The sequence below is a fragment of the Coturnix japonica genome, chromosome 2 (assembly GCF_054131305.1).
Source record: "Coturnix japonica strain WE chromosome 2, WE-NBRP24, whole genome shotgun sequence".
NCBI lineage: Eukaryota > Metazoa > Chordata > Aves > Galliformes > Phasianidae > Coturnix > Coturnix japonica.
The window spans coordinates 115,067,223-115,093,711 of record NC_140664.1 but is presented as its reverse complement, the minus strand read 5'-3'; the positions used below and the strand labels follow the sequence as shown (position 1 = coordinate 115,093,711).

Sequence of the window (26,489 nt, the reverse complement as noted above, 5' to 3'; positions counted from 1 at the left end):
AAAATCTGGTGATTCTGATAACAAAAGCAAGTGAAGCTTTTAATTTTGTGTCATACGGTACTTTAAGGTAAACTATTCTGGAGATTTTTCAAGGCATTGCCAGATAAAAGAAGATATTTATGAGGACTAAAATTTGACAAGTGTGGGAGATAGTTTTGGATTTTGAATTAATAAGGTGTTGTTGTGTTGTTGTTTTTTTATTGGTTTTGCTATTTTGGGTAACCCATTTATTTTTCCTGTCTATTGTATTTTTAAGAAATAGAAGTTGTCCTTGTCTAGTTTTGAGACTGTTTTCTTTCATCTCTGTGGAAGGAGTGATGGTAAGGAGTTATCTTCATAATTATTTGAGTAATGTAGAGAAACCTAAAATAACTCTGAGCTGACTTGCATTTCTTAACTTCAGCACATGAATGCAATAGAGTTGTGTTTGCATGTTGCTCAGAGTGAAGGTTAATTAGCTGAGATGGATGTGTCACCTTGACCTGGACCTGTAGGCATTGATCCTGGAGTTTGCTGGGGTCTTTCAGAGTTGCTCTGCAGGGGTCAGACACTCCCCTAATTCCTGTGTTTGATGAGCAGCTACTCACTGTAAGGGAAGTGAACCAGCTATTTTAGTGTAAACCTGGATTCATTCTACTCAGTCACTAATAAGATTTCAAAGTAAGAAATGGATTAATAAAATCTGTGGGATTGTTCCTTACTTCTGTGAGTTATAACAGGGAAACACTAAGCCAACATTAGCCCTCTGACACCATTCTGTGTCTTAGTTGAGGAAAAATGAAGTATTTCCTTGTTTTCACATACTGATAATCATTTTATACAGTAATGCAAACCTCTGTAATCTAATTTTCCTTTCTGTTACTTCAGCAGTGGTTTTAAATAATTCTGATTCACAGTGCTTTTACACCAACTTTGGACATACATTCTAAACAAGTCGAGGAACTACATCAGAACTGTAAAGATCTACTGGCATCTTCCTGTTGTTCTTGAGCTTTGTAATGGTACTTTGAACATGGGTCCCAAAACTATTTGGTTCAGCTGCCAGAGAAATACAGGAAAAATGTAAGTCAGTGGCCCAGTAGTCTGACAGCTGAAGGAAAGGAAGCATTCTATTTCCACCATGGGCTGAAGAGTGGTGATGAAGATTGTTTGTCAAAATCAGAAGAAAATCTCCTCTATCTTTCAACCCATGGAAATTTTAAGCAATTAAAGTTTTAAAAAAGCCTAAAAGATGACGAGAAACATAACATACTCAAAAGGTCATGTTAATGATCTTGTCAAGTGATGGGTTTTTCTTATGGTCTAGGTTTTGGTTAATAGTGCTTATCTGTAATATGGCAATCGAATAAAATAGAAAAGGTAAAAGAGGATAGGGTGAAAAATAGTAAATGGTCAGATTTTATTTATTCACTTGTTTGTTTATTTATTTGAAATCCCTCATTTCAAGATAGAGTGTACAGCTACTAATGGTTACAGTTTTCAAGGTTAAATCTGGGTGTGATATTCCATCTGTGCTTGCTTGTCACTAAGAAGATTCTGCAGCTCAGACTAGATCCCGGCTAGCTTTACTGCTTTTCCTAGCTTGTACTCTTAAGGTCTCTTTAATCTTATTTAAGTCTACGAAGGGCTTATATTTAGCTGAAAACATGAGGTGCTGTTGTGTAGGGAAATTTCAAGCCCTCTTACTAAGCAGCTGTAGAACTGAAAGGATTCCTTTTCCTTGTAAAACAGGTAGCATGTTGCCATCTACTGGCAATGCTGCATGATTTTATTTCCTCAATCCACTTTCAGGAAATACGTTTGACATTTTCCCTTCTGTAAAACTGTACATATCTCAAGAGTATAAACTTGCAAAGGATCATGCAGATGTACCTTACCATTTACTTTAGGGTCACTGAGAGGGGTTTCTCTAAATCTTACCACAAATTTCAGCCTCTAACTGAACCTCTAATTTCCTTTTCAGCTGAACCCCAAATAAATGTTCTCTTTCTTAATATTACAGAAAAAGTCACTGTATCATTGCAAACTCTCAAAGGGATCTGAATTTCTTTCCAGAGCAAGAAAATAATCATCAAAAAATCAAACAACTGAGCCATGCTTACTGAGCTGAGAACTGTAACTCAGCTCAGGGTTGGCTGACTTTGCTGGAGTTCTGGACCAAGTTTCAGCTGTGTAATGTAGTTCTGCAACCGGGGGTAACAGATTTTATAATGAAATAGCTGATTAAACCAATACATTTTCCAACAGCTCATAATTACCATATGTTAAGGTGAAAGGGTATTCTAATGTATTTATATACATGAGTTGTGTTCTTTCTTATACCTAATTTGCACCTAAGCAAATATACAAAAGCTGAGTTACTTAAATACATGTAGTTAAGTAATTGCCTTCAGTTAGAATCCATGCCTTTTTAACAGCAATCATTTCAAGGCATGTGCAGCAGCTATTCAATTATTCTTTTGTCAGAGTGCTTGAAAACTGAAATAGAAACTGGACATGAATTCTGTTGTCCCGACTCTCATGTTTTCATACTGCACAAGCTGAACATTCAGGAAATAATGCTATAAATAGTGTTGCTGCTTTATGTTCACTGCTTAGAATAAATATTAATTTACTCAGAACACAAAGTAGCAAGGCATCAGATCTCATAAAAGTATGTTTAGCAAAAAGGTAGGTGCATCCCTTAGGATAACTGGTGCTACAACAGCCCTATTTTGTTTTCAAATTAATGTTTTCTTTTCTTAGTAAGATTTTCCTTCTAATATCCTTGTTTTCTAACATGTAAGAGAATCGCATTGAACTTGTGGCCTTGTTGCTAGGTTTCAAGCTGATTTTATGCAGTCTGCTGAGACACTATTTTCATTTTTGAATTCTGAATCAAGTCCCAAGGCAACGGGGCCCTGTTTCTTAGCAACACAGATGGGTAGACTATATATTCCAGTGCTTTTGCACAATGGAAGAATAAACAACTCCCTGAATGAGGGTGTGCTGCAAGTTGATCTCTTCGCTTAACTTCTCCTAGAAAAAAAGAAAGAGAAGTGTCCTGCGGTACAGCATTTGAAGTTTGTCAGGAAGTCCCTGTTTTTGCAAAGCGGTGAGTGGTATCTGTCTTTCCTGTGCAATGTATCTCTCTGGGAGTCTTTATTCATTACTGTGCATATGGATCTGTATGTACTTCAGATTAAGGAGTTTCACTTTCTAAGCTAGAAAAAATGTGCATGGAAAATCAATGTTAACAAAGCTGGTAGAACTGAGAAGCGTGAAAATACGCAGCCTTTTGTCAGCTGTGAAATTAATGGAAAAGCATAGAATTGCATTGCTTCTGTGGGGGATGTTTTAGTTTTGGGGAAAAAAAAAAAAAAAAGAAAAAAAAAATTTCCTCTGACTGTAAAACTGCTTTTAGGAGCAAACTGGGGCTGGAGAAAGCAGATGGAAGGACTGAGAGATAAGGCAGTAGAGGTTATTCATGTGACTAGAAAGTTGGCGATGTACACATTCTGGTGTATGAAAAGAAAGGTTACATTTATTACCCTGAAAAGCTTTGCATGGCTTTGAGGCTTTTTGGCAGTGAAGGTAAACTTCAAATTTTGTTGCCTTCAGACTGTGGGTCTGATGTTGTCACAGGGAAAGAGGAGTGTTGGAAAGAAGAGAATCATAGAATCATGTAATCACTAAGGTTGGAAAAGACCTTCAAGATCACCTAGTCCAATCATCTACTTATCACCAATATTTCCCACTAAACCATATCCCTCAGGACATCCAAACGTTTCTTGAACACCTTCAGGGTCAGTGATTCCACCACTTCCCTGGGCAGCCTGCTTCACTACCTGACCACTCTTTTGGGGAAGTTTTTCCTAATGTCAAATCTGAATCTCCCTTGGTGCAAGTTGAGGCCGTTCCCTCTAGTTCTATCACTAGTTACGTGGGAGAAGAGGCTGACTGCCATCTCCCCACAGCCTCCCTTCATATAATGTGGCTTGTGCTCCAGACTCCTCACCAGCTTCATTGATCTCTGAACATGCTCCAGGGTCTCAGCAGGTCTGCACCTTTCTGCCCCTGATACGTGTCTATGAGCAGATGCATAAGTACCCTTCACACAGTGGCAGCAGTAACAGTTTGAAGTCTGGGTTACTACAGTTTTGGAACAGGGTGGAAGCCTTGGCTGCTCTTTCACACAGCTTGTTGCTAACAAGTCTCAATTTTACCTGTATCTAAATCTGGCCTGGTGAATCTGTTACCATCTCTGTTTAGCTGTAAAACAAGAAAAGCCTGTTTTAAATTTAGACTTAAAACTGACTGTGTTTTCTGCAAGCTGCCTCCCCAAAGACTCCTTCAGAAACACAGTTTCATTGGTAAAGTCATATTTCCATTTCTTTCTTATCCTTTAGTGAAAGATTTTCTCTTAGGAAAAAAGATATTCTGTTTCCAGAATTTAATTAGCCCAAAGAAGAGAAGCCTGTAAGGCTATGGCTTTCCTTCAGGTTTCCTAAGCACTATCTATGTTCCTACTTGGTAATAAGCATTTCAGGAAAGCAAACAAACAAAAAACCAAAACAATTTAAAAAGAGGTCACATTCCAGTAGACTGATTTGAATATGTAGATTCCTGGGATTACAACATCTGAGAATATCTACAGGAAAGCTCTGTGTTCATATTCCACCAAAGTGATTGACAGTTTTCATTTGAAAGTCAAATCAAATGTTGTGCAAGCCTTGATTGGGCTTTCTCATGGTAACAAATTGTAGTGCAGCAACCCAAGGTTAGTTCAAATATATGGCTAATACAAACTCCAGATTCTACCTACTGACTCTATAGATCATCTAATCCTTCTCAGAACCTACAAGAAAAGGAAAACTGGCAAAAAGTGACCTCTGAGTCCATAGAAATACAACAGCTTTCCAAGGTCAGGTCCAGGCTTCTTTTTCCCAGGACTTGCCTCAGTTTGTTATGTCCCACAGATCAGCTCTTGTAAGGTAAAATAATGCTTGTGAAGAATAATAAAAATTGGTGCATATGAAGACCCCAAACCACATAGCTGTAAGCACATGCTCTCATTAAGCACTGCGTGAAATTAATATGTGTTTAGGGATCAGTTGATGAAACCACTAGATGTCAGTCTCAGTAGCAGAAAAGAAAAACCAACCAACCAACCGAACAAAACCCAGAAAACTCAGCAGCTAGGATCTAACTCTGTTACATAACTCTGTGTTAGTCATGAATTGTTTCATAAGGAATTCCTTTAGGACACCTGATTTACCCATGTTTGGAGCTTTCTCTTTTAATCTGCTCTGTAACTAACAAGGTAGCTTTCACTTTGGCAGAACCGACTGAAGTGCAGACATCAGAACCAATTGGTTCATCTTTACCTTGCTCTCTGTGGCGTATTTTCCTCTGCTTTACACAGATTAATAGACAGCAGCTGAATTCCTTGACATGCATAATGGAAGGATATCATAGTATTTTTTTTACATTTGGCAGCCCTTACTCAGACCAGTTTCTTGTTATACTAACTGCTGTGCACAACAAGACAAGCAAAAAAAGCCCCATTTTGAAGACGAAAATCAAATTATGTTCAGAAAACTTGGAAGGAAAATGAAAAACAAACAAAAAAAAATCCAAGCTACAACTTGGATCTGTGCATACAAGTAAATAAGTAAAAATTGGTGGATTTGTACATTTAACATTAAAACTTTTAAGGAAGGGAGTATCTCCATCTAAAGGATTGTTTTTTCAATGTTTGATTGTTTTTTTCTGTATATTTAAAAATCTGATGCCATATAAGGAGAGAGAAGAATCTTTTATTAAAATTCAGTATTCTATCCACACCGAATTAACTTTTAATTACAGAGCTTCCCATCTCCTCTCTTCTGAAACCTTTTGAGAATCTTCCCCACAAAGCAATTCAGCAAATTTATTATTTCTAAAGTAAGAAGCAAAACTAATAAGATAAAGAAAAAGCATTACTGTTCTCCAATGCAAACATTTCTTTCTGGGCATGTCAGGGTGGTCAGCAGGGAGAGGGAGGTGATGGTTCCTCTCTACTCTGCTCTTGTGAGGCACTGCATCCAGGTCTGGGGCCCCCAATACAAGAGAGGCAAAGAGCTGTTGGAGAGGGTCTAGAGGAAGGCCACAAAGATGATCAGAGGGAGGAGCACCTCCCCTATGAAGACAGGCTGAAGGAGCTGGGCTTGTTCAGCCTGGAGGAGAGAAGGATTCAGTAACCTCCAACAGCTGATTCCAGAAAGTTCAATAATTACATGGCCAAGGCATTTAGTTGTGAATGTGAAATCCATGTTCAGATTCAAACTGTGCATCAAGCACTTTGGGGATTTCAGGGTGACCTGTCAGTACTTAAACCTCTGGACTAGTGCTTTCCTTTGGTGTAACTCCACTTGAGTGGTAATAGATAAGTCAGCATGTCTGAAAAGAAATGGAAAAAGCAAATAAAACAAGATGCAAATATGAATTCCTAATTAAGTTCCTGGTAACAACAACATCTCCTCAGACTCAGAACTTGGCCCAGAGGTAGAGGGAATCTCCACACTGAAGCCTGGAGGAGAATAGCACATATGGACAAATTGCTGAGACATGCCGCTGGATTTTCAGCCAACTAAAACTTCGTTCTGCTTAGCGATAGCAGGCTGAAGGATTCTGTACAGTGATTCTGTAGAAATTTGGTAGAGGCTTGGCCTCTTCTGCCAGGCAACAAACAGGACCCGAGGAAATGGCCACAAGTTGTATCAGATGAGATTTGGATTGGACATAAGGAACTTTTTTTCTCAGAGAGTGGTCAGGCACTGGAATAGCCTGCCCAGGGAAGTGGTGGAGTCGCCATTACTGGCAGCGCTCAAGAAGCGTCTGGATAGGGAGGTAGGAGATATAGTTTAGGGGTTTTCTGTAGGTATGGTAAAGGTAGGACAGTTGGACTAGATGATCTTATAGGTCCTTTCCAACCTTGTGATTCTGTGATTCTATGGTAGACATAAAGACTTGCTGATACAGGAGAGTTTACTCTTCTCCATACCCCAATGTTTTCCTTGGGGCAAACACTTAGTGATACATTATCTAGAATTTAAAGGGAAATGAGCAAACTCAGTGCAAGTTCACTGAATAAAAAATGTACCTGAAGAGTTGCTACTCTGGTCTAAAATTCTAAAGCGTAGATTTAATGTTAAACACTCACTCTGTCACACACACACATACAAAGGCCAAAAAAATCAGTAACTGAGGTGATGGTAATTATTTTATTCTGGCGTGACTTGCCTGTTATGCAACAATTTCTGTATTTGCTCAGATGGGAAATCCCCTTTTCACTTTTCAGGTCAGCAGGAAATGCTTCATGAAACAATGATAATGTGTATTTGGAAAAACATCTCCAGTGTTAAATGATCCCCTTGTTTTAGCCTTGTTTTTAACGTTCTCAGAAGCTTTCCAGCAACAGAAATCTTTTAAGATCATTATAGTGCACCAGAGTGAAAGGCATGTTAATAATTAATTAAGTTCAATGGAAAGGTTTGAAAAAAAAAATGCAAAAAACTCCATGAAGGAAATAATGCAATGTATTTATTACAGGGAACTGTATGCACTATATTTTTAGTATGACAGCTCATTTTCCTAGAACAATGTTCCATTTCTATTACTATTTCACATCTGTATCATAGTATCATAGTCTCGTGCGGGTTGGAAGGGACCTTAGAGATCATCGAGTCCAACCCCTGGGATTCAAGCCTCCTGTGTAGCAGAGCGGCACTTCTACCACTTACGCCACAGGGGATTCAAACCCAGGCCTCAGTGTTGCAATGCGGCATTCCTATCACTGCGCCACCGGGGCACACACAACAGCTGGCCACTGGTCTCCTCTGAGATTGGTGCCACAGTGACAGGAGTTGTATAAAGGAAAGTGTTTGCAGATGACACCAAGCTGCAAGACCGTGTTGATCTCCCTGAGGGTAGAAAGGCCCTACAGGATCTAGATAGAATGGATCATTGGACTGAGGTTCAACAAGACCAAGTATCAGGTCTTGCACTTTGGTCACAACAGTCCTATGCAATATTACAGGCTTGGGAAAGAGTAGCTAGAAAACTGCAGGGAGGAAAGGGATCTGAGAGTATTAGTCAGCAGCCATCCAAACACGAGCCAGCAGTGTGCTTAGGTGGCCAAGAAGGCCTACAGCATCCGGGCTTGTATTAGAAATAGTGGAGTCAGGACTAGGGAGGTGATCGTCCCTGTGTAATTGCCACTGGTGAGGCCTCAACTTGAATACTGTGTTCAGGTTTGGGCCCCTTATTACATGACAGATGTCGAGGCCTGGGAGCATGTCCAAGGAAGAGCAACAAAGCTGTGAAGTGTCTGGAGCAGAGATCTCATGGGTATGGCTGAGGGAACTGGGATTGTTTAGTATGGAGAAGAGAAGGTTCAGGGAAGTCCTTATTGCTCTCTACAGCTCCCTGGGAGGAGGTTGTAGCAGGTTCACTAAGTCATTAATTTACTAAACCTTGTTGAAAGTTATTCCAGAGATCCTTTAAATTTTGAGTGAAAATAACAGCTTTTAAGCATAGGTAAGTCTCTGCTGACTTGTATATTCAGTTAAAGAAATTAGATATCAGTATGTGAACAGTACTGAGTAAGGAATATGAGCATAGAGCCCCTATACTGCCATGTTGCAGGGATAAGTGGCCTCAGATGAAGCTCAACTGTTCAGTAACTTAGTACAACAGCAAAGCTTTCCCTAAATTTCAATATTAGAAAAAGTCCTCTTACAAGCTCTAAATTACAAACTGTAAATATTTCACAGAACCTATGCAAATACATTTTGTTTTAAAGATACTTGATATAAGCAGGACTACTAGCTCAAAAATCTCCTTGCTGATGTACAAATGTACACTGCTGGTAAGATATCAATTTCCACCTTTTAATGGTGGTTTACTCTTACACAACTGGGTGAAGTTCAGTGTGTGCTTTCTCCTTGTAGATAAAATAATTCATGTTTGCAATCCCGCTGTATTAGGGAGTCCATAAATTGGATGCCTGCCCATTAAAGTAGTTGCTATAGCTTCACCTCTTCTAAGGAAAGCTTAGTTGCAAGTAATAATAAACTATATAGTAGTCAAAGTACACACACACCTATGTACCATGTAGCACAAACACTGTTACTAAACACTGAAAGTGGCACTATACTGGAGAATTAGGGACAGAAACCTTCAGTATTCCTCAGCGTTTCAAGAACAGAACTTTAATTCTAGCTTTTCCTAACTGTAAAGGAATTGAATGTATTTTCTGCTCTCTGAGATACAGCTGGTGATGTGGTGCTTACACTGTGTTTTTGGATCCTGTGTATCCTGTGCAGAAAAAGCTGTGCCTGCTGCAGCAGGAAGAGGCAGGCAAAGATTAAGCATTCATTGTGCTAGAGGAGCGGCACTGGATCCTGTTTTATCCAGAGGCCAAACATAATTGTTGATCTCCAGTGGTATTAGATGAGAAAAGACTGATGGGTGCTGTCAGAAACTAATCCCTTTGGTTTGGGAAGGGGCTGAGTGGACACTGACACCCAGTCAAAATGAATAGACATAAGCCTTTTTTTTCAGACGGAGCAAAAAGCGCTGGCCTTTCCTCTTGCTAGTCCACAGCAGGGAAAGGTTATCACCAAGTGGCACCCAGAATGACCCTAACTCACACAGGCTTACTGTATCTATGCAGGGCAGTGCAGTATTATCTCAGAGTCTGTGCTGCATTGTTCATGTGAGCAAGATGAAGTAACAAAAATATGCTGGTTAGAACACTGACCTTCAGTGGAATCACTTATATTTTTTGGAAACTACACTTGTCTGAGCACAGCTGTCTGCTCTGGTAAACAGAACACTCTAAAATTACCTTGTTAAATCTGTTGAATGGCTCTGTTTTATGTTCTAGTTTTAAGTGAATACATTCCCGAAGGGTGAGAAGCGAGGCTGAATAAAGCAGCTCTGAATTCTGTGATTCTGAAAACAAAAGAAGTTTTGTCAAACAGCTTTGTCTTCTAGAACTAGTTCTTATTAGTTCGATATGCACTTGCATTTGGCCAGAATGTCATTCAAAATACTTAATTAAGACCTAGAACCATTCATTTTTGGGTAATGACTGTATTTAAATGACAATGTATTTCCTTTTGCAGGAATCACAGACTGAACATCGGGATGCTGAAGAGAAGGCAATTCAGTAGAGACTCCACAACTGTATCCATGCTAATGTATTAACTTTCTGGTTCTCTGAGACTTGTACACCTGCAAACTCTACGGAAGATACTAGCAGTCCTGAGCTGTGTCTGTGTTATCCTGTCAGGTCAAGTATGAGCTCTCTGAGAGTGCTGACCCACTGTAACAAAGCAGGTCTATATCCTTCAAGCACCACAAAAGCTGGCACAAATTGCTCCCTTCATCAATATTTTAGTGAAATATCTGTGGAATTTTTTTAATTATTATTATTATTTTTGTAAATACCAGCATGGAACAGAAATGCACTACATTCACTTTGGTTTTATTAGAGAGTATTTGATTTCTTTCCCTTAAGCTCTAATATTCAAAATAACATGGAGGGCAGTGTTATTAACTCTTAAAATTACTTTCTATATCTTCCTACATGCATTGGTAAAAATTACTTACTGACTGTAAGTGATTAATTCTTTTCTCTCTCCAGTCACTCAGACATTTGGAGGTAAAACAAATGGCATGGCCCATCATACTCTTGAGAACTGGAGAGGCTGAGTACCGTCATGAGCTTTGGAAACTGCCTGCCATCTCTACCTGTAAGCTGGTGATTGGCAGATTGTTCCAAAACTAACCCTCTTGTGCTTCCTCATCTTTCAGTAGAATGACTTGTTTTGGTCTTGGCTCTGATTGAGTGTTGAGTTCAGATTGAGCGCTCAAGCTCATTGCAGTCAGGTAATCTTAATTCCTTTCAAAAACAGTGTGTGGGGATGCTGAACTTTTAAGTCACAGTGTGCATTGCTCAGGGCTCCAGGGGCATACCCAGAACTAGATTTGTGTTCAGATCTCTAGATTTAGACTGTAAGTGAGTACAGAGAAAATGCACTCCTAGTAGTGATTTAGTATAAGACAATTGTATATTGGGTTGTTTTGTCCTTTGTCCAAAAGCCAATGATTTATACACCGTTGTGAAAATCTTGGGACACTAGAGACAAATCCTTAAGCAATGATCTCATTGCTGTCTGTGCACTGTTGTGGACTTTGCATTTTTCCAGAATTTGCCAGATGCAATCCTTATTGAAGAGAAATTTTTTTAGGGTATTAATATTTATATATATATATTATATATATTATTTATAATGTATATACATTATATACATTATATACATTATATACATTATATACATTATAAATAATATATATAATATATATATGGGTTTTTTTGTTAAACACATCTTCCTACTTGTCAGAGAGGAACTGCATTGCATTTCCAAACACTGATTTAATTTCAGATTTGGAGTTCCCCAAACCTGGGTTTTGAAAGAATAAGGTCCTTGGGAAATTTCCCTGCCTTTGAAGTTCCCTATTTTCTGAATGCCAGACAAACCCATTCTAGCAAATGGTGCTTTCTCTATACTATCATGCATGGCAAATGACAGGTTTACTACAAATTCAATGGCTAGAAAATTTAAGAGGGTAGGACCTGGATCTCTTGTTGGTATACATGATACTATAGCATTGCAACCATGCTTATCATAGGTAATGATAGCAAGTATTAGCTGAGCTTCCTGGTAGTAGCAGGTAGTAGCAGGGGAGACAGCAAAATAAAGTTGTGCAAGTAAGCATTCCTTCAAAGGAATACTGTTAACATTGTATTTTCACTGATGGGAAAAGGAATGTTCATAGCAGTTCAACAAATTTCCAGGAAAGTGGGAGGAAAAAGTTGGTTTCAGTCAAACTCTCACAAGTAAACTTTATTTCTTAGATGTGGAGGCATTTCCAGGCTCCGGATAGAAAGGGAACTTAGCTTGCTTTTAAGCTCCATACATTTTAAAAGCTGTGGATAGATGACAGAGGTCTGTCATTATTCTTACAAGATGGGCTCAGCCCTTCTGCTTACTGGCAGTGAGACAGATGCATGTTACAGATGGGCATTTCCTGGCTTGTGCAACTGCAGTCTTTCATTAGAGAAGCCAGGAAAATTCACAGGGCTGTTCATAAGTGAGGAGGGTGAAGGCTGCTGGAGCCTCTGGGATACAAAAGCTATTAAGGAAACTAAGGTACTTGCAGTAAATCTATGCCTGGCTAATGCTGTTTACTGACAAGTGCACTATAACAGATATTCTAAGGATCAAAAATGAGAGCTGTGGACCTAAGGGTTCCTTGAAAATGCTGTCTTGGTTTGTTCAAGTGCTTTGATATAATTATTAAACACATTTTATCAATTTATTATATGTAATATATATAAACAAGAAGAAGGCAACAACTCAAGATAAGAACACTATAAACTTTCCATTTTCTCCAAAGCCATGTGGATTTGACATTCAGTATTCACTCCCAGCACTTCTACTGTGAAAGGCAATAATGCCTCCAGTTAGCTGCACTCTTAAAGGCTTACCAGAACCGTGTGCTGGCTTGGCCTGAAGGAACTGGTGATGCTGCTATACAGCATGAAGATTTAGGAAAGAGTTTTGCCTCTTGCTGCGTCTCCAAGGGTCACTGAACACTGCAATGGTTTGTAAGAGCACAGGGAAGAAGCACACTCCATTCTGCCCCTGCTTAGCATCTACTTGTCCTTCTGCTGCATACCTGAGTCGCTTCAGAGCATAAAGACAGCCTGAGATATTTACTCTTTAGGCATCTCCTCTGACATTCTTCACAAAGTTCTTAAAGCTCAACAAAAGTGGAACATGGTTTTTGTGTCTAAGGCTGGCTAAAAAGTTGTTCTCATGCAGTTGGAGCAAAACCTCTTAATCCTTTTTACTCTCTTATTGCACTGGGTGGGGGGGAGGGGGAGCATTGCAGGCAGCTTTGTTGATCATTTGGGCACACAGTCAAGTGCAGTGTGGAGGCCTCTTAGCCCAGAATGTGAGTAAAGACTTGTATCTATTTACCAAAACTCTGAGATCTATAACTGCATAAGAAGATTTCCAGTGTTTCTGCTCAGGACGCTGTTCTCTCCCCACTAATATACTTCAAATTCAGTGTTACCTCTAAAGTTACTCTGCAACTGGATTTAACCTTGTTTCCTATGATTTCTGGAACAGAGATCTTACTCATGCAAATGATTACCACAGAGATTAAAAACAGTGTTTGAATTATACACAGAACTCCTAATTCTAAATGAACTTCTTTAAACCTTTCTTTATCTTTGTTTATACATTTTTTCTTTTGCCTTGATGTATAACCAAATTCAAATATATGGCCATTCCATTTAGCTTCCCTCCATCACAAAGGCATACATATGAAAAACTGAGCACATACATAGAATACATAGATAGTAAATAAATTGTAAGCAGGTATTAGTGGTCACATTTTAAGCATCAACACACTTGTCATATTGAAATACTAAACTTTATGCCTTTCCTGTTGAACACAATAACTTAAAAATAAATAAATACATAAAGACATGAAACAACCAACCTGAACAACAATAGAATGTCAATCTTAGTTTAAGTAATTATTAACTTCTTAAGAACTTTTTGAGATCTGCTTTACAAAATCTGGTAAACATAGTGGGTTTTTATTTGAAATAAAAAGTCCTGTACTGACCAAAATTCAAACATAAATAATATTTTTCTGCCAGATGCTTCTCTGCTCCATAAAACTTTCCTTTGAGCATTATATCTTATCATACTGTGCTGATAGCCTTGGAATGTTTTTATTACTTAAGTAACACAATTACAGTTACCTAGCACTATATGGATGTATGCTATTTAGTTTATATAAGGAAGCAAAATATAATTTCCTGTAAATAAGGAGAGATGTGCGATAGTAACTGAAGGAGAGAGGCCCAAATGAAATATGTTCTGGGATGACTTCTTATTTACATAAGACCAATGTCTTCTACTTTGCCACCTATTACAAATAGCTCAGGAAGCACTGGGAGTGTTCTGATTGAATTTTGCACACACCATTGTGAGGTGCAATAGTTGTGAGGTTGAGGTGTGAGGGTGAGGGCTGGAGAAGAGGGAGTTCAAGTCCTGAGGGAGAAGGCCTTGGAAGGAGCAGTGGGATGCTTTCAGCCAGATATGCTGCTGTCCCAGCAGGATGCCTGTAAATTGCTCATTTAATAAAAAGACTCTAGCTCTCCTACCATGCGATTTCCTGAAGTTTCAAACCAACAGGCATAGCGTGATGTACACAAGGCCTATTCTGCCACTGTTTAAAACAAGAAGATTTATAAACATTGCATTTTCCTTTCCCACCATAGAGGCCTTTTTCTTGGTTGAAAAATAAAACAAGGAAGTATCTGTCATGTAGGTTGCACTGAAATTAAACTTATCTGTACCATTTTCCTTAGCTGTCTATTTTTGCCTATTATACTTTCCTTTGTAAAGCAAAACAAAACAAAAATGCTACAGCTTATTTTCATTTGCTTCCTATGTAGTAGAAAGGTAGTGTGTAAGCAGTGTTAACTTTCCTTGAATGTCCATTTCAAGAGGCGAATGAGAGAGAAACAGTCACATGGCAGACAGTGGAAAGTCAAAACAAATGGCCATAAATAGATGCTTCCCTGCACATGTTTTCCTGAGAAGATGATTGTTTCTTTTGAAAATTATTTGCCTTTGAAAATGAAGAACAAACAGCGTTACTAGTGAAAAAAGCATATCCAGAGAAAGCCACAGAATACCTAAGGGATTTTTGTTTTACCAACAGAAAATTTCTGTCCTTCTAGAAAAGGCATAGAAGGAAAGGGAATATCATGGGCTGGTGTATTTTAAAATAATCTATCATTGTTCTCGTTCCTATCTGATCACATCTCTAAAAGCTGGCTGGAATACCCTATGTGAAACACAAGTCCAAACATACAAGAGCTACGTAGTCACATAATGTTGGCTAGATCGTACTGAGTGAGCAAAACATTTCTCTAGAATCCAGCAGGAACTAGACTTGCAGATCTGGAATTTCAAGTACATAGCAACATGTATAGTGCTGTGTTGATGTGTTTTAAAGGACAGGAAATGATCAAATGTGTTTATTGACAGTATTGATCTTCTTTAATTATTTATTCTTTTATCTGGCCACACTGATTATCACAGGTCCCCTAAGAGCAGGCATCCCCCAATCTTCTGTGGGGATCTTTTGTGAAAGTGGATATTTCAAAAAAGTAAACCCAGAATTCATATCTACAAAACAAAAGAAGGGAATGGTTGGGATAGAAATAACATTTCTGTTTGATTTCTAGGCAGATCAAGTCAAGAAAGCTCTGGAACGGAGCTTGGAAATACTGGACGGGAGAGCAAAGAGACCTCGGGGCATTGCACCAGGATGGTGGGATGGATTTCCACTCACAGGATAAACAAAAGACCAGGGAAAGAGGTACCTCAGCTTCTGATTTGGAGCGCTTTGTAGCTGTTAAAATTCTGTCTTTTTTGGAGGGAGAAGTATGTATGTTATTAGCAACAAGAAAAAACAGAAACATGGGGTAGGTAAGGATTGGTTTAACTAGTGTTTGTTTGTTTTCCAGGTCAGAGTATCTATTTTGGGAACTATGCCTAATGGTAGTTACGATTAAGGACAGGTAAATAATCTGTGCACTTCACTGCCTCACATCAATCCTGTATTTTACCTCATGCTTTATTTGTCTGGTATCAGCTCACTGCTACGGAAGAGCTGTGTTAGAATATGATTTAGGAGAACATGGCCTACCAAGATAATGCATCTGGTCCCTGAAGACATACCTTATCTCCTGATTGATTTTTACCTTGAAGTCTAGAGATGAGGGGGCTGCATGATTTGTTGTTCAAGTTTTAGTTGGTATGAAATGTGTTCTTCAGACACTTCTTCCTGATGCATGGCAAAAAAACTAACACAGTGCTGCTTCATGACCTTTCTTGTCACATAGATTTAAGAAGTTGACTTTAAAATAAATGTTTCATTTACATTATGACTCTAAATGTTGAAGCACCACCAAGCTTTCCATGCATGAAAATAGAAGTTGAGTACTTTTCCCGTTAAGTGTGTCTCAGACTATTGAAACAGGAATCAGTCACAAGCTTTGATTTAAAACAGATCCTTCTGTAGACTTCTTGAGCAACACCAAGAGCTCATCTTGAACATGCTCTACCAAAGGATGACTATTTTAGAAGCTGTCTCCAGCATAATACAGATAGCAGCAGCTTTTCAGAGAGTCAGTATACTCTCAGTATTTCAAAGAAAAGGGAAATACTGTGTTTTATAAACCAAGTGACTCTGATGTAGAAACTGAAATTGATGGGTGTTTTTGGTCTCCTACAGACTGCTTTGCTTTTGCATCTCTAAACTCAATAAGCAGCTCCACAATTAATTTCAGTGATTGTATAAGATGCTCTATTTAGGATGGGTGATGAAGGATTAGTTCCTGTCCTCTTCAAAATGAAGAAATGCTGGGAGTATTCATTTAAAGAGATTATTATGGGACTTCTGTTAGTGATGTTAGTGCTTGTATAATTAATAGCTGACAATGGCAACAAAATTCTTAAGTCTAAGGTGTGTTATTCTTGGATAGCATGAAATCTTTTTAGCCTTTAGCTTACTGTATTCAATCCTTTAGACAATTCCTTCCACAGATTTAAGGCTGTCCTGTTACAGAGTAGATCTATGAGCTTAATGGATGTTGAATAATTAATTGATAGGTCTAGAAGATAATTGTGCTTTCTTCAAATTATTGCTGATTTCTTTGAATAAAGATTTTTTCCTCAATTTTACTTAGATGCTTCTAGCTTTAATTATTGCATTGATATTAAAAGGAACTGTGGCAGTTTGCCATCTTTTTCCACAAATTCAAAAAGAAATCTGCAACATAAGAATAGGGAACTGCACTTAAAACATCTTGAGACTCAGAAGATTATTCAGAAATTATATGCCAGACCAAAGTGACATTACTGTCAAATAGGAAGTGGACTAATTTCACTCTTTGACACTACAGGACATCAGTCCACTCAGACAAATTCTCTAATTAACTCAGACATAGTCCTTTTAGGCTGAAATTTGAACTTTTACACAATAAACAAAGAAATCAGGGGATTTAAATCCCTGCTGCTTTCCATTCCCTGGAATGCAAAGAGATTCCATGCCTTTGTTTTCAAGTGTAAGAGAAGTCCATAATCTGATACACTGACATTTTCATTTATGCAAAGCAAGTGGAAGAGCTGAAGCAATCAGCTGATATTGGCATCTGCCACGACAGACTTTAACCTTTTGTGCACCATGTAAATTACATGAATGGAAATAATTTCTCATAGGGAATATTTTTCACAAAGCAATGGTCCGTCAAATTCCAGCAATACTTTTGAAACTGGTAAAAGATTGAGAAAGTTTTCATAGCAATGGTCAACATTATAAACTGATTTAAAGTCACTTACATGACTGATAAAAATCCTAGTCTTAAACCTTCTGGGAAATATAATTACAGGCCTAATATCTATGAAACCTTCTTAATAGAGAATGACCTTTTTTCATTTCTGATCAAAAAGCACTGATTCTTTGCAAACTTGAATCTTCATCTTCTCAAAGAGCTGGAGTTTTTCCCCTTCAAACTTGGGATCCAGTATCTAAATACATTCAAACAACTGAAGGGTAGTAGTATTATTGTGGTGAAATATACTGAGACATGTCCATACAGAACAGAAAGTGTTATTACTTTGTAAACCAAGTAAGAAGGAAATGTGGGCAGACTGATCTGTCTAGACAGTCAAGGCAAGTAAAATGATGAGTCTAAGAATGTATTTCTGAATCTTGTCTACTCCTATGACCACACAATGAAATGCCAGTTTACATAAACATGAAGGAGACCTTCGATCTCTGGGAAGAGACAGGAGGGCTTCAATTCTTATCTCTCACTTCTTGAGAGAAACTATGTTGCAGCTTAGGATAAGTATACAATCAGAATTTCTTGATCAAACTGTTATGCTGCTTATTTAATATTTCAGGGTAATAATGGAGATAGAAAATATCTATCTATAAAATACCCAGTAGTGAACATTTCACTTATCTGCAGCCCTGTATTAAAACTTTTTCCCAAATTCTTTGAGTGAAGCCAACATCCATATTGTTTCCCTGGCATGCCCTCAATGACATCACCACTGATGAAGAGTAAATTTGAAGAACCAGAGCTCTTCTGCTGCTGTGCATATAGAGTCCTTATCTGCACAGCTGAGAGAATTGTGTGCCACAGATGAGTCTCACACTGCCTGTGCAGGAAGCTCAGACACTGCTGTAGTGAGTGAGAGAGTTCACACCTGAGCAGAGCATGGTGCAGATGAAAACCAACCAGTCGCCAAGTGGAACACACACAATGTATCTGTGATCCTGCCCTCTCTCTGCTTCAGATATCTGCCTTAAAGCTCTAGATATGCTGCAACTGAACTCCACTCCTGACGGCACAAGAGGATTTGTTGTTTTTGTGTTAGGGGACTGGCTGGGATTCTGCATGCCTCTCATCTGGTAGCCTCATGACTAGAGCTCTGCCAGTTAGGAGGAAAGCCAGCTTTCAGTCTTGCTTTAGAATACTGTGGCTTTGTTAAAGCTTCTCCTATTGAAATGGGGCTACTGAGGGACTGATGAGAGAATGGAAAGAATTAGCAAGAGGAAACATAATTCTAAAGTCTGGTTTTGATAACTTGGTTTTTAAAGCTACATGGTCTAGTTCTCCTTCCACTTGCACAGTTTCATACATACACCACTTACACAATTTCAGTGATTTTTTTTTTTTTAAGTACATTGGAAATAAAAATGTAGATCATATCTGTGAGCTGAAATGTTGTGTTTCAGATGAATCTGAAATAACTTGATTGAGTTGTAACTTAGGATCAGGACAGATGAGAACAGCAGCTGACCTCAGTTTTGGCTTGGATAAGAATGCACTTTTGACACACATACTTTGTGTACACCAAACTTTGTAACATGAAACTAAATGACAAAATAAACCCGTGTAATACTATTGTTTAGGAGAGGTCGCATAGTTCAGGAGAGTACTTAGCATATGTGGTGAAGAGGATGTCAACTCTGTAAAAGAAAAGAATTGTGACATTTTTAAATATCCTCTCCTCAGAACTGGATATAAAATGATTTTTCCAGTAAAGATAGTGAAACACTTTGCCCAGAGAAGTGATGGATGCCTCACCCCTGAACATGTTCAAGGTTAGGCTGGACCTTGAGCAACCTGATCTAGCTATAGATATCCCTGTTCGTTGCAGGGGAGTTGGACTAGATGACCTTTAAACATCCCTTCCTACTCAAATGATTGTATGATTCTGTGAATTCCTGATTGTTTCTTCCACTGTTACTTCCTCTAACTGTGATTCAGAGCAGAGTAGAAGGACATAAACTTAAGTTGTCCATACTGAAGGATAATCCTACTGGGAAATACACTTGAGCTCAGCTTCTGGGAGCCCTTTTGCCTCTCAGTGTGCATCATCTGGAAGCAACACCTTGCTTTCTTGAAATCCTGATAGCCATAAAAATGAGAACTTGGTACATAGCTTTCCATATTTTCACCTGTACATGCTCATGCCCACATCCTGCATATATGAAAACAATACCTCCAGGAACAAGTGGTAAATAAATCAGGAAGTCATACCAAAGCTTTAAGCTCAAAACAGATTTGAATCTCTGATATTTTAATTGCTCGAGGAGGAGGAGGAAAACCTCCTGGTATTCCTGTGTGACCTTTTAGTGCGTAGCATTCTGGACACTAAAAAGCAGGCATTTACAGATGGCCATATCTCAAATGGTGCAATCAAGGAGGTAGAAATATGTGCTACTTTCTCCATGACTGCTCCTGGTCAATTAACAGTTAAATGCTATATCCATCTCCCCCCTGAGGAAAGGCTATGAGGCAAAAGTATTTCAAAGAATCACAGAATCATTAAGCTTAGAAAAGGGCTCTAGGATCATCATCTAGGATCATCAACTGTCGACCCATCACCACCATGTCCTTTAAACCATGTCCCTCAGTGTCACATAAACGTTTTTCTTGATCATCTCTAGGGACAGTGACTCCACCACTTCCCTGGGCAGCTTTTTCCAATTTGAATGTTTCAAATATCATGAAAATCTGTGCAATATCAACAGTGTCTCTGCTCATTTTTGCTACAAAAAATAGATGGAAATGTATCAAGACAAAAGACAGCACAGCTTTCATAACATTACAGACTTACATAACAGAAGTGAGTTAGCAGAAAGCAATATTGAGCTGTATAAACAAACATCTTTGCACTTACAATACAAACAACCCAAGTTGGTATTTTTGTTAGCAGTCATTACAGAGCACATAATCCTGGTAAGACAAACAGGCATGAGAAAACTCTGCTATCAATTCTGGAACCCTCTGTGTGTGAGTAGTGCCACAGACTTCGCTCCAAGATAAAGCAATTAAAATGTTCTTGGGTCCTTAGCCTTGGTCCATTGGTGCAGGATACGGAGCATTGCCTATGCTAAACAAATAGCATTAATGTGCATTTTGTGGCAGCAACAGGGTTACAGCTGAGAAAATGATAGAGATAAGGAGATGTAAATGAGAGTTGGCTGCCATCAATGCACAATGTACCTTACTTTGCAAAAGACAGGCAGGACAGGCTGGAGACATGAGACTGCATGGTGCTAGGCTGCTCTGACTGAGCTCACATACTGGCAAACTCAGCACACTTCCAAAGTGCAAGTTGCCGGATTCAGAAGAAATAATATATGCATACAACTATTATTGGTTATTCTGAGGGTAGAAGTCAAAAGAACTGAGATAAGTGGAAGGCTGGATCTGAGAAATGAGTCATGAATGTTTTGATAGATCTGATAATGTGTTGAAACAAAAAATGTTAGATTCTTTCTTCTTCTTCTTCTTCACAAAGCACATAATCTGGAGGAAAGTATTTAATCTGGGACACATGATGCTTTATCAAGCTGGCTCAACAACACCAGGTCCAAAGCCCTAACAGAATGGAGGTTAAATTCTTGGTGAGCTGTGCCATGTTCAGATGGACCTTGAACAAAGCAGGTTTCCTTTTGTGACAGTGGGGACAAAGCACAGTTGTCTGGCACGCTGATGGAAGCATGTTCACCAAAATGGAAGAGGGCTGTAGGCACACTGTGTAACAACATCTTCCCTCAGTAGCTAAACTGCATGCCAGACAGTACGAAAAGGAGGCAAGGAAAATGGTTAAAAAGGATTTCTTAATGCAGTGCTGCTTTTAACTTGCTGCCAGTGTTCAGCTGCCTCATTGCATTTAGCAGTGCCTGGCCTTCATTACTGTGTTAGTTCCAATCTGCCTTCAGGTAAAAACCTGCCCTGTTCTAATAACTTGCCAAAACAAGAACTCCTGAACTTGAGAATTCATCTAGGTGGATAAAATGCTGCGCCTAAACACAGCCTGCACTGGAATACATCTTCTGATATACTGAAAGCAGTTGCACTTGATAATTCTTGTGGGTCCCAACCAACTTTGGATATTATGTGATTCCGCAACAGAATGAACTTTATCTGTATCCCATCCAGATTGGTCTACCTTCCATCTATACCAGATGAAAGCAGTAATTTGCTACAATTTGCATGCTATAATGATCTACCAGCATGGTACGAATCACCAGAAGGAGGAGAGAAGGCTGGATCGCTACGCTGCGCTCCGCCCGGGGGCGGCTCCAGTGCTATAAAGTCAGTGGAGCCGAGCAGCGCTCACTAGGCTATACGCAGCGCTATGGCTCCTGAGCGGCCCCCGCCGGCGTTCGAGGGCGCAGGGAAGGAGAACGGGCTGCAAGTGTGGCGTGTGGAGCGGCTGGAGCTGGTGCCGGTACCGCCCAGCCGCCACGGTGACTTCTTCGTCGGGGACGCCTACCTGGTGCTGTACACCGTCCGCCGCGGTGCCGCCACCGCCTACCGCCTGCACTACTGGCTCGGTAGGCAGCGGGGAAGCGGAACGGAACGGGGCAGGGTGGGGGTACCGCCTCCCTGCACGGAGCGTGCCCGGGATGCTTCTGAAGCATCCAGGCTGAAGGAATACGGGGTGTGGGTGATGCCGTACTTTGCCGCTGTGCTGCCGAGGGGCGATGGGTATGACAGAGAGGTGTGTGTTTGAGTGATATGAGTTTGGAAAAGTGGTGAAGGGTCAAGCTCAAGTCTTGGCTGTGTCTCACCAAGAGCTGAGAGTGAAATCCTGCTTCTGTCAGGATGGAGAAGTTTCTTATCGTTGTTCCAACAAAAGCTTCATCTTAGCCTTCTCCCTGCGGTGTTGCTGAGCTGCTTGGTGTCTTGATGCTACCTTTTCCAGGCAGGCTGATCTTGCTTTCTGATGCTAGAGATTGGAGGTGAAGTCACTGAGCTTTCTGTAGAACCAGTTCTCTTTATCACTGCTGACTGCCTTGTAGAGCCCCTCCCAAAGCAGATGAGAATAAGCTAACAATGAAACAGATACCTGTCGTATGGGTACACTAAATAGGATGTGTTTTAGGTCTCTTCCTCATCTCCTGAGGGCTTATCAGACTTCCTTGTCTAGTTACCCATCTGACCACAGCCTGAGGTCAGTTTCTTTTCCCGTTATTGTAAGGTTTGTGTGTAGGCAGCCGTCTCTGTGGATGCATGTGGAGATCATAAAATCATTAAGGTTGGAAAAGGCCTCTGAGATCATCTAGTCCAACAGTCAGCCCATCACCGTTGTGCCCACTGACCCACGTCCCTAAATACTACATCTACCCTTTACTTGAGCAACACCAGGAGTGGTGATTCCACAGCTTCCCTGGGCAGTCTGTTCCAATACTTAACTGCTCCTTTTGAGAATAAATTCTTCCTAATATCCAATCTGAACCTCCCCAGTGCAACTTGAGGCCATTCCCTCTTGTCCTATTGCTAGTTATATCAGTGGAAAGGCTTACCCTCACCTGGTCACAATTTCCTTTCAGTTAGTTGTAGGGAGCAACTGTCAGTGTTGTAGAGGTGGGTCAATATGTATTAGTATTGCCATATCTGAACCCTTGTGGATCTCATTGTGCTTTATCTGCTGGGATTATTTTTGCATAAATGTTTGAGGCTTGTTCAGCTTTGCATTTATTATTGGTTATCCAGCTGGTGCACTGGATAGATCAGGCTCTGACAAGAGTATGATCAGAGATGGCAGTGTGAATGAGTTTCTGGCAGATGTGTCTATGTTAACAGTACTGTTAGTGAGAAGCAGGGTTTGGCTTGTTGTGCCATTGCTGACAAAGTTAGAATTACTTAAGAGTTCAGGTTTAGTAGACCAGTACCAGGTCAAGCTGCATGGACTGCCACTGGTTATGAAGCCAAAACGGTGACTGACACTTGCAGTAATTGAGTTGGCTGAAGACCTTTGATTGTACACACTGTATATATCATTCTGATATCCAGGTGTTGTAAATAGCTTTGGGCAATCTGGGCACGCATCCCTATAAAGCTGGCAGCTTTGCAGTAGTGTTGCAAGCTGCTGGGAAATCCCTTCCTTCTCATGGGGCACTCCTGTAGTGGGTGGAGGTGCCAAACACTGCTGCAGCCTGTGTTAGTTCGGCCTTGCAGAGCTTTGTATAAAGTGCACAAGAAAGGGTAGTCATGTCTGGGAGCATGACAAGCAATCTGTAGTAGTAGTGCTGCTGTCCATTCTGATCTTTGCTCAGAGATTCTGGCCTGGATGTCTGCACTGGCACTTGGGGTTGTGTTAGTAGCTGAACTACTCATCCACTCTACTGCTCAATGGAAAAAAGACTGTTAAGCATGCCTTATGGCAGCTACTTTGGCATGTCAGCTCTGTCTGATACAGGATTTTAGGGATTTGGCATTTTGAAACTTTCATGTTTGTTTAAAAAAAATAGCACTAATATTATTACTACTATTAACATGCTAATAAGACTCCTGAAGTGAGTCTGAGTGGGAATATGATGATGAACAGATATAACTGGTTTTCTACCCAGCTAGAACAAGCCAATTTGGGTTGATGCTCACTGAATATTTTTTTCAAAGCAGGGTTTTCTGTGACTGTTTTGCTGCATGGCGACTATGAGAATGAGCCTAGTAACTATCTCTAACATTGTTCCAAAGCCATTTTTTTCTTGGACCCTGAACCCTACTGTGTAACTGCAAGCAGTAAATCTGAAGGATATAGGGAATTAGTCCTAATGGATGTGAATAAGTGTATTAAAAACCAACTAAACACAACTTTACCACCAATTTTGAGGAGACTATCAAACTGAGAGAGAACTTGCTATGTGGCAATGTTATCATTGAGTGCTGGTAACTTGTTTCAGGTTTTTCCTGTGTTATGCCCTGCTTCCACTAATTATACTTTTAATTGGACAGACCTCGTGCACTTTTCTTCCCTTTGCCCCCATCCTTTAGCATCCCTTCTCTCTGTTGTCCTAGAAACTTTCTTCCTGAGGGCTTCCAGTGTACCTGTATCACCACGAAAGCCATGGTGGTGGCCATACCACCATTCCTGGGAGAAGTAGAGGTGTTAGTGGGTGAAGAAAAGCTTGCGCAAATGGTCCTGCTGTGTCAATGAGTATCCATGTGCATATCTGTCCCTTCCTCTCATTTTATTCTTTCCTGTTACCTTACTTTTGGGCTTCCTTGGATACCAACCCTGTCCTACACTTTCATCAGCTTCCTCTTTTCCTACAGCCCATGAGAGAGATCTCTATCCAGACTGCCTGAAGCTTTATGCTGGGAACTATTTTTCTATTACTTGTATCTAAGAGACCTGAGCTTAATATGCTTGCTTGCATTTTATAATATCGGTAAGACTTCTCCCGGGAGTTGTTTTAACTCTATATATGGCTTGGAAAGTTGCTCTTAGCATAAGTGTGTTATGATTTACCATCTAATCAGGTCTTTGACATGACTGTTCCTGCTGTTTGCAGTTAAAGTCCCAAAATTATTACCTCACACACTTATATTCACTTAAATTACACTCTTTCTTAAAGAGAGTGCAAACACTCTTGGCCCTTTCTTTTTTTTTTTTTTCCATCCCTCTTTTTAAGGGCAAATTTTCAAGCAGCGAATGAACTATGTGAGTGACCATGTGTTTGGTCAAGGTAATGTGTAGTGCTTTCTTGCCACAACCTACTGGAGGCAAAGTGTCACCAAATATCTACAACAGAATTCTAAGCTATGTTGGTTCTTTATAGACACGATAATTTATCTTATTCCAGGGAAAGAATGTACCCAGGATGAAAGTACAGCTGCAGCCATCTTCACTGTTCAACTGGATGACTACTTAGGAGGAAAGCCTGTACAGAGCAGAGAAATTCAAGGATACGAATCTAATGAGTTTGTGAGCTATTTCAAGGGAGGAATTAAATACAAGGTAAAGATCCATCTGTCATGCTGTCACATTTCTTTAGAATGTTTTAACATTGTTCCCCCCAGGTAACATCAAGTATTTGTTGTTGAAAGATTAAAAATTGTTTATTTAATGCTTAGTAGTTTTAGATCTGCTCTAAGCTGTAGAATCCCATTACTTTCTATGCAAATATCAGCTGGTTTGTCAGTGCTCTTTTTGGTAAGTGCAGACCTCTCTCAGGAGTGTTTTCCGTACTCCCAAATTAAATGTTCATGAAGTTCCATACATACTCTTGTAACTGCATGAGCTCATGGGACTCTTTGTTTAGGAGACATAAGTCTTGCAGAAACCATTTCTGTGCTGTAACCTGAATCATCTTCCTCAAATGAAGAGCCCACTGTGCGTAAGGAGCAAAAAAACCCCATGAACAGTGGGAGAAACCCAGACCTCACTTTTGTCTAAAAATGGTGTTTGTGCTAAATACAAAAACTCTTCTAGTCCTACTGATTTTTTTTTTTTCTTTGAGATAACTAGCAAAATTCCATATAGATCTCAGGAAATTTTTGTATTTTAAAAAGGAGCAGTGACAGTCTCTTCTAGAAGCAGTATTTTAGAAGGAAATACTTTTCACACATCTATGGTATTCTGAGTGTGAAGTAATGCATCCCCTTTGAATGGGTGCTATGGGAACCCAGCTGTTTTCCTTGTTAGGGAGGTTTGTAATTTGTCACAGTCTATACAACCTAATGAATTATTTTTTTTAAGCTCTGTGTTAGAGAGCTTGGCAGTGAACTGATGACACTGAACTCTTGCTTTTTTTTTTTCCTTTGTACTTTCAGGAGTGGCTGCCTTTTCCAGTCTAAGGACTGGGTCTCCCGGAAGAATAGAGAAATCTGCCTCATGCAGGCAGATAGCCAAGCCAATTTACAGTAATAAGTTAGGCTTTAACCTAGTTTATAGATGTATAAATCAGTAACCTGGTCTTGCTTCCCCCTAGTTTGGTGCTCTTGGCTAGCTTATCTCCTAAGCTGCAAATATTCCTTCAGAAAA

At 39.7% G+C, this 26,489-nt stretch overlaps 1 protein-coding gene across 7 annotated transcripts in view; it reads left to right on the top strand.

Moving 5' to 3' along the window:
* Nucleotides 1-2,959: 2,959 nt before the first annotated feature.
* The window catches only part of SCIN (scinderin), a 61,070-nt gene continuing 37,540 nt past the window's right edge, over nt 2,960-26,489 (top strand). Inside the window, exons 1-6 of one of the 7 annotated variants that reach the window (XM_085538553.1) lie at nt 2,960-3,094; nt 10,152-10,318; nt 10,673-10,781; nt 15,371-15,504; nt 15,653-15,706; nt 25,309-25,463. Coding sequence is in view for 1 of the 7 variants with exons in the window: in XM_015853635.3 (XP_015709121.2) it covers nt 21,855-22,053; nt 25,309-25,463 (354 nt within the window). In the remaining 6 variants the exon portion in view is untranslated. Of the gene's footprint in view, nt 3,095-10,151; nt 10,782-15,370; nt 15,505-15,652; nt 15,707-21,837; nt 22,054-25,308; nt 25,464-26,489 lie in introns of those variants that run through there. The other 6 variants (XM_085538552.1, XM_085538554.1, XM_085538555.1 and 3 more) reach the window with 6 other exon arrangements.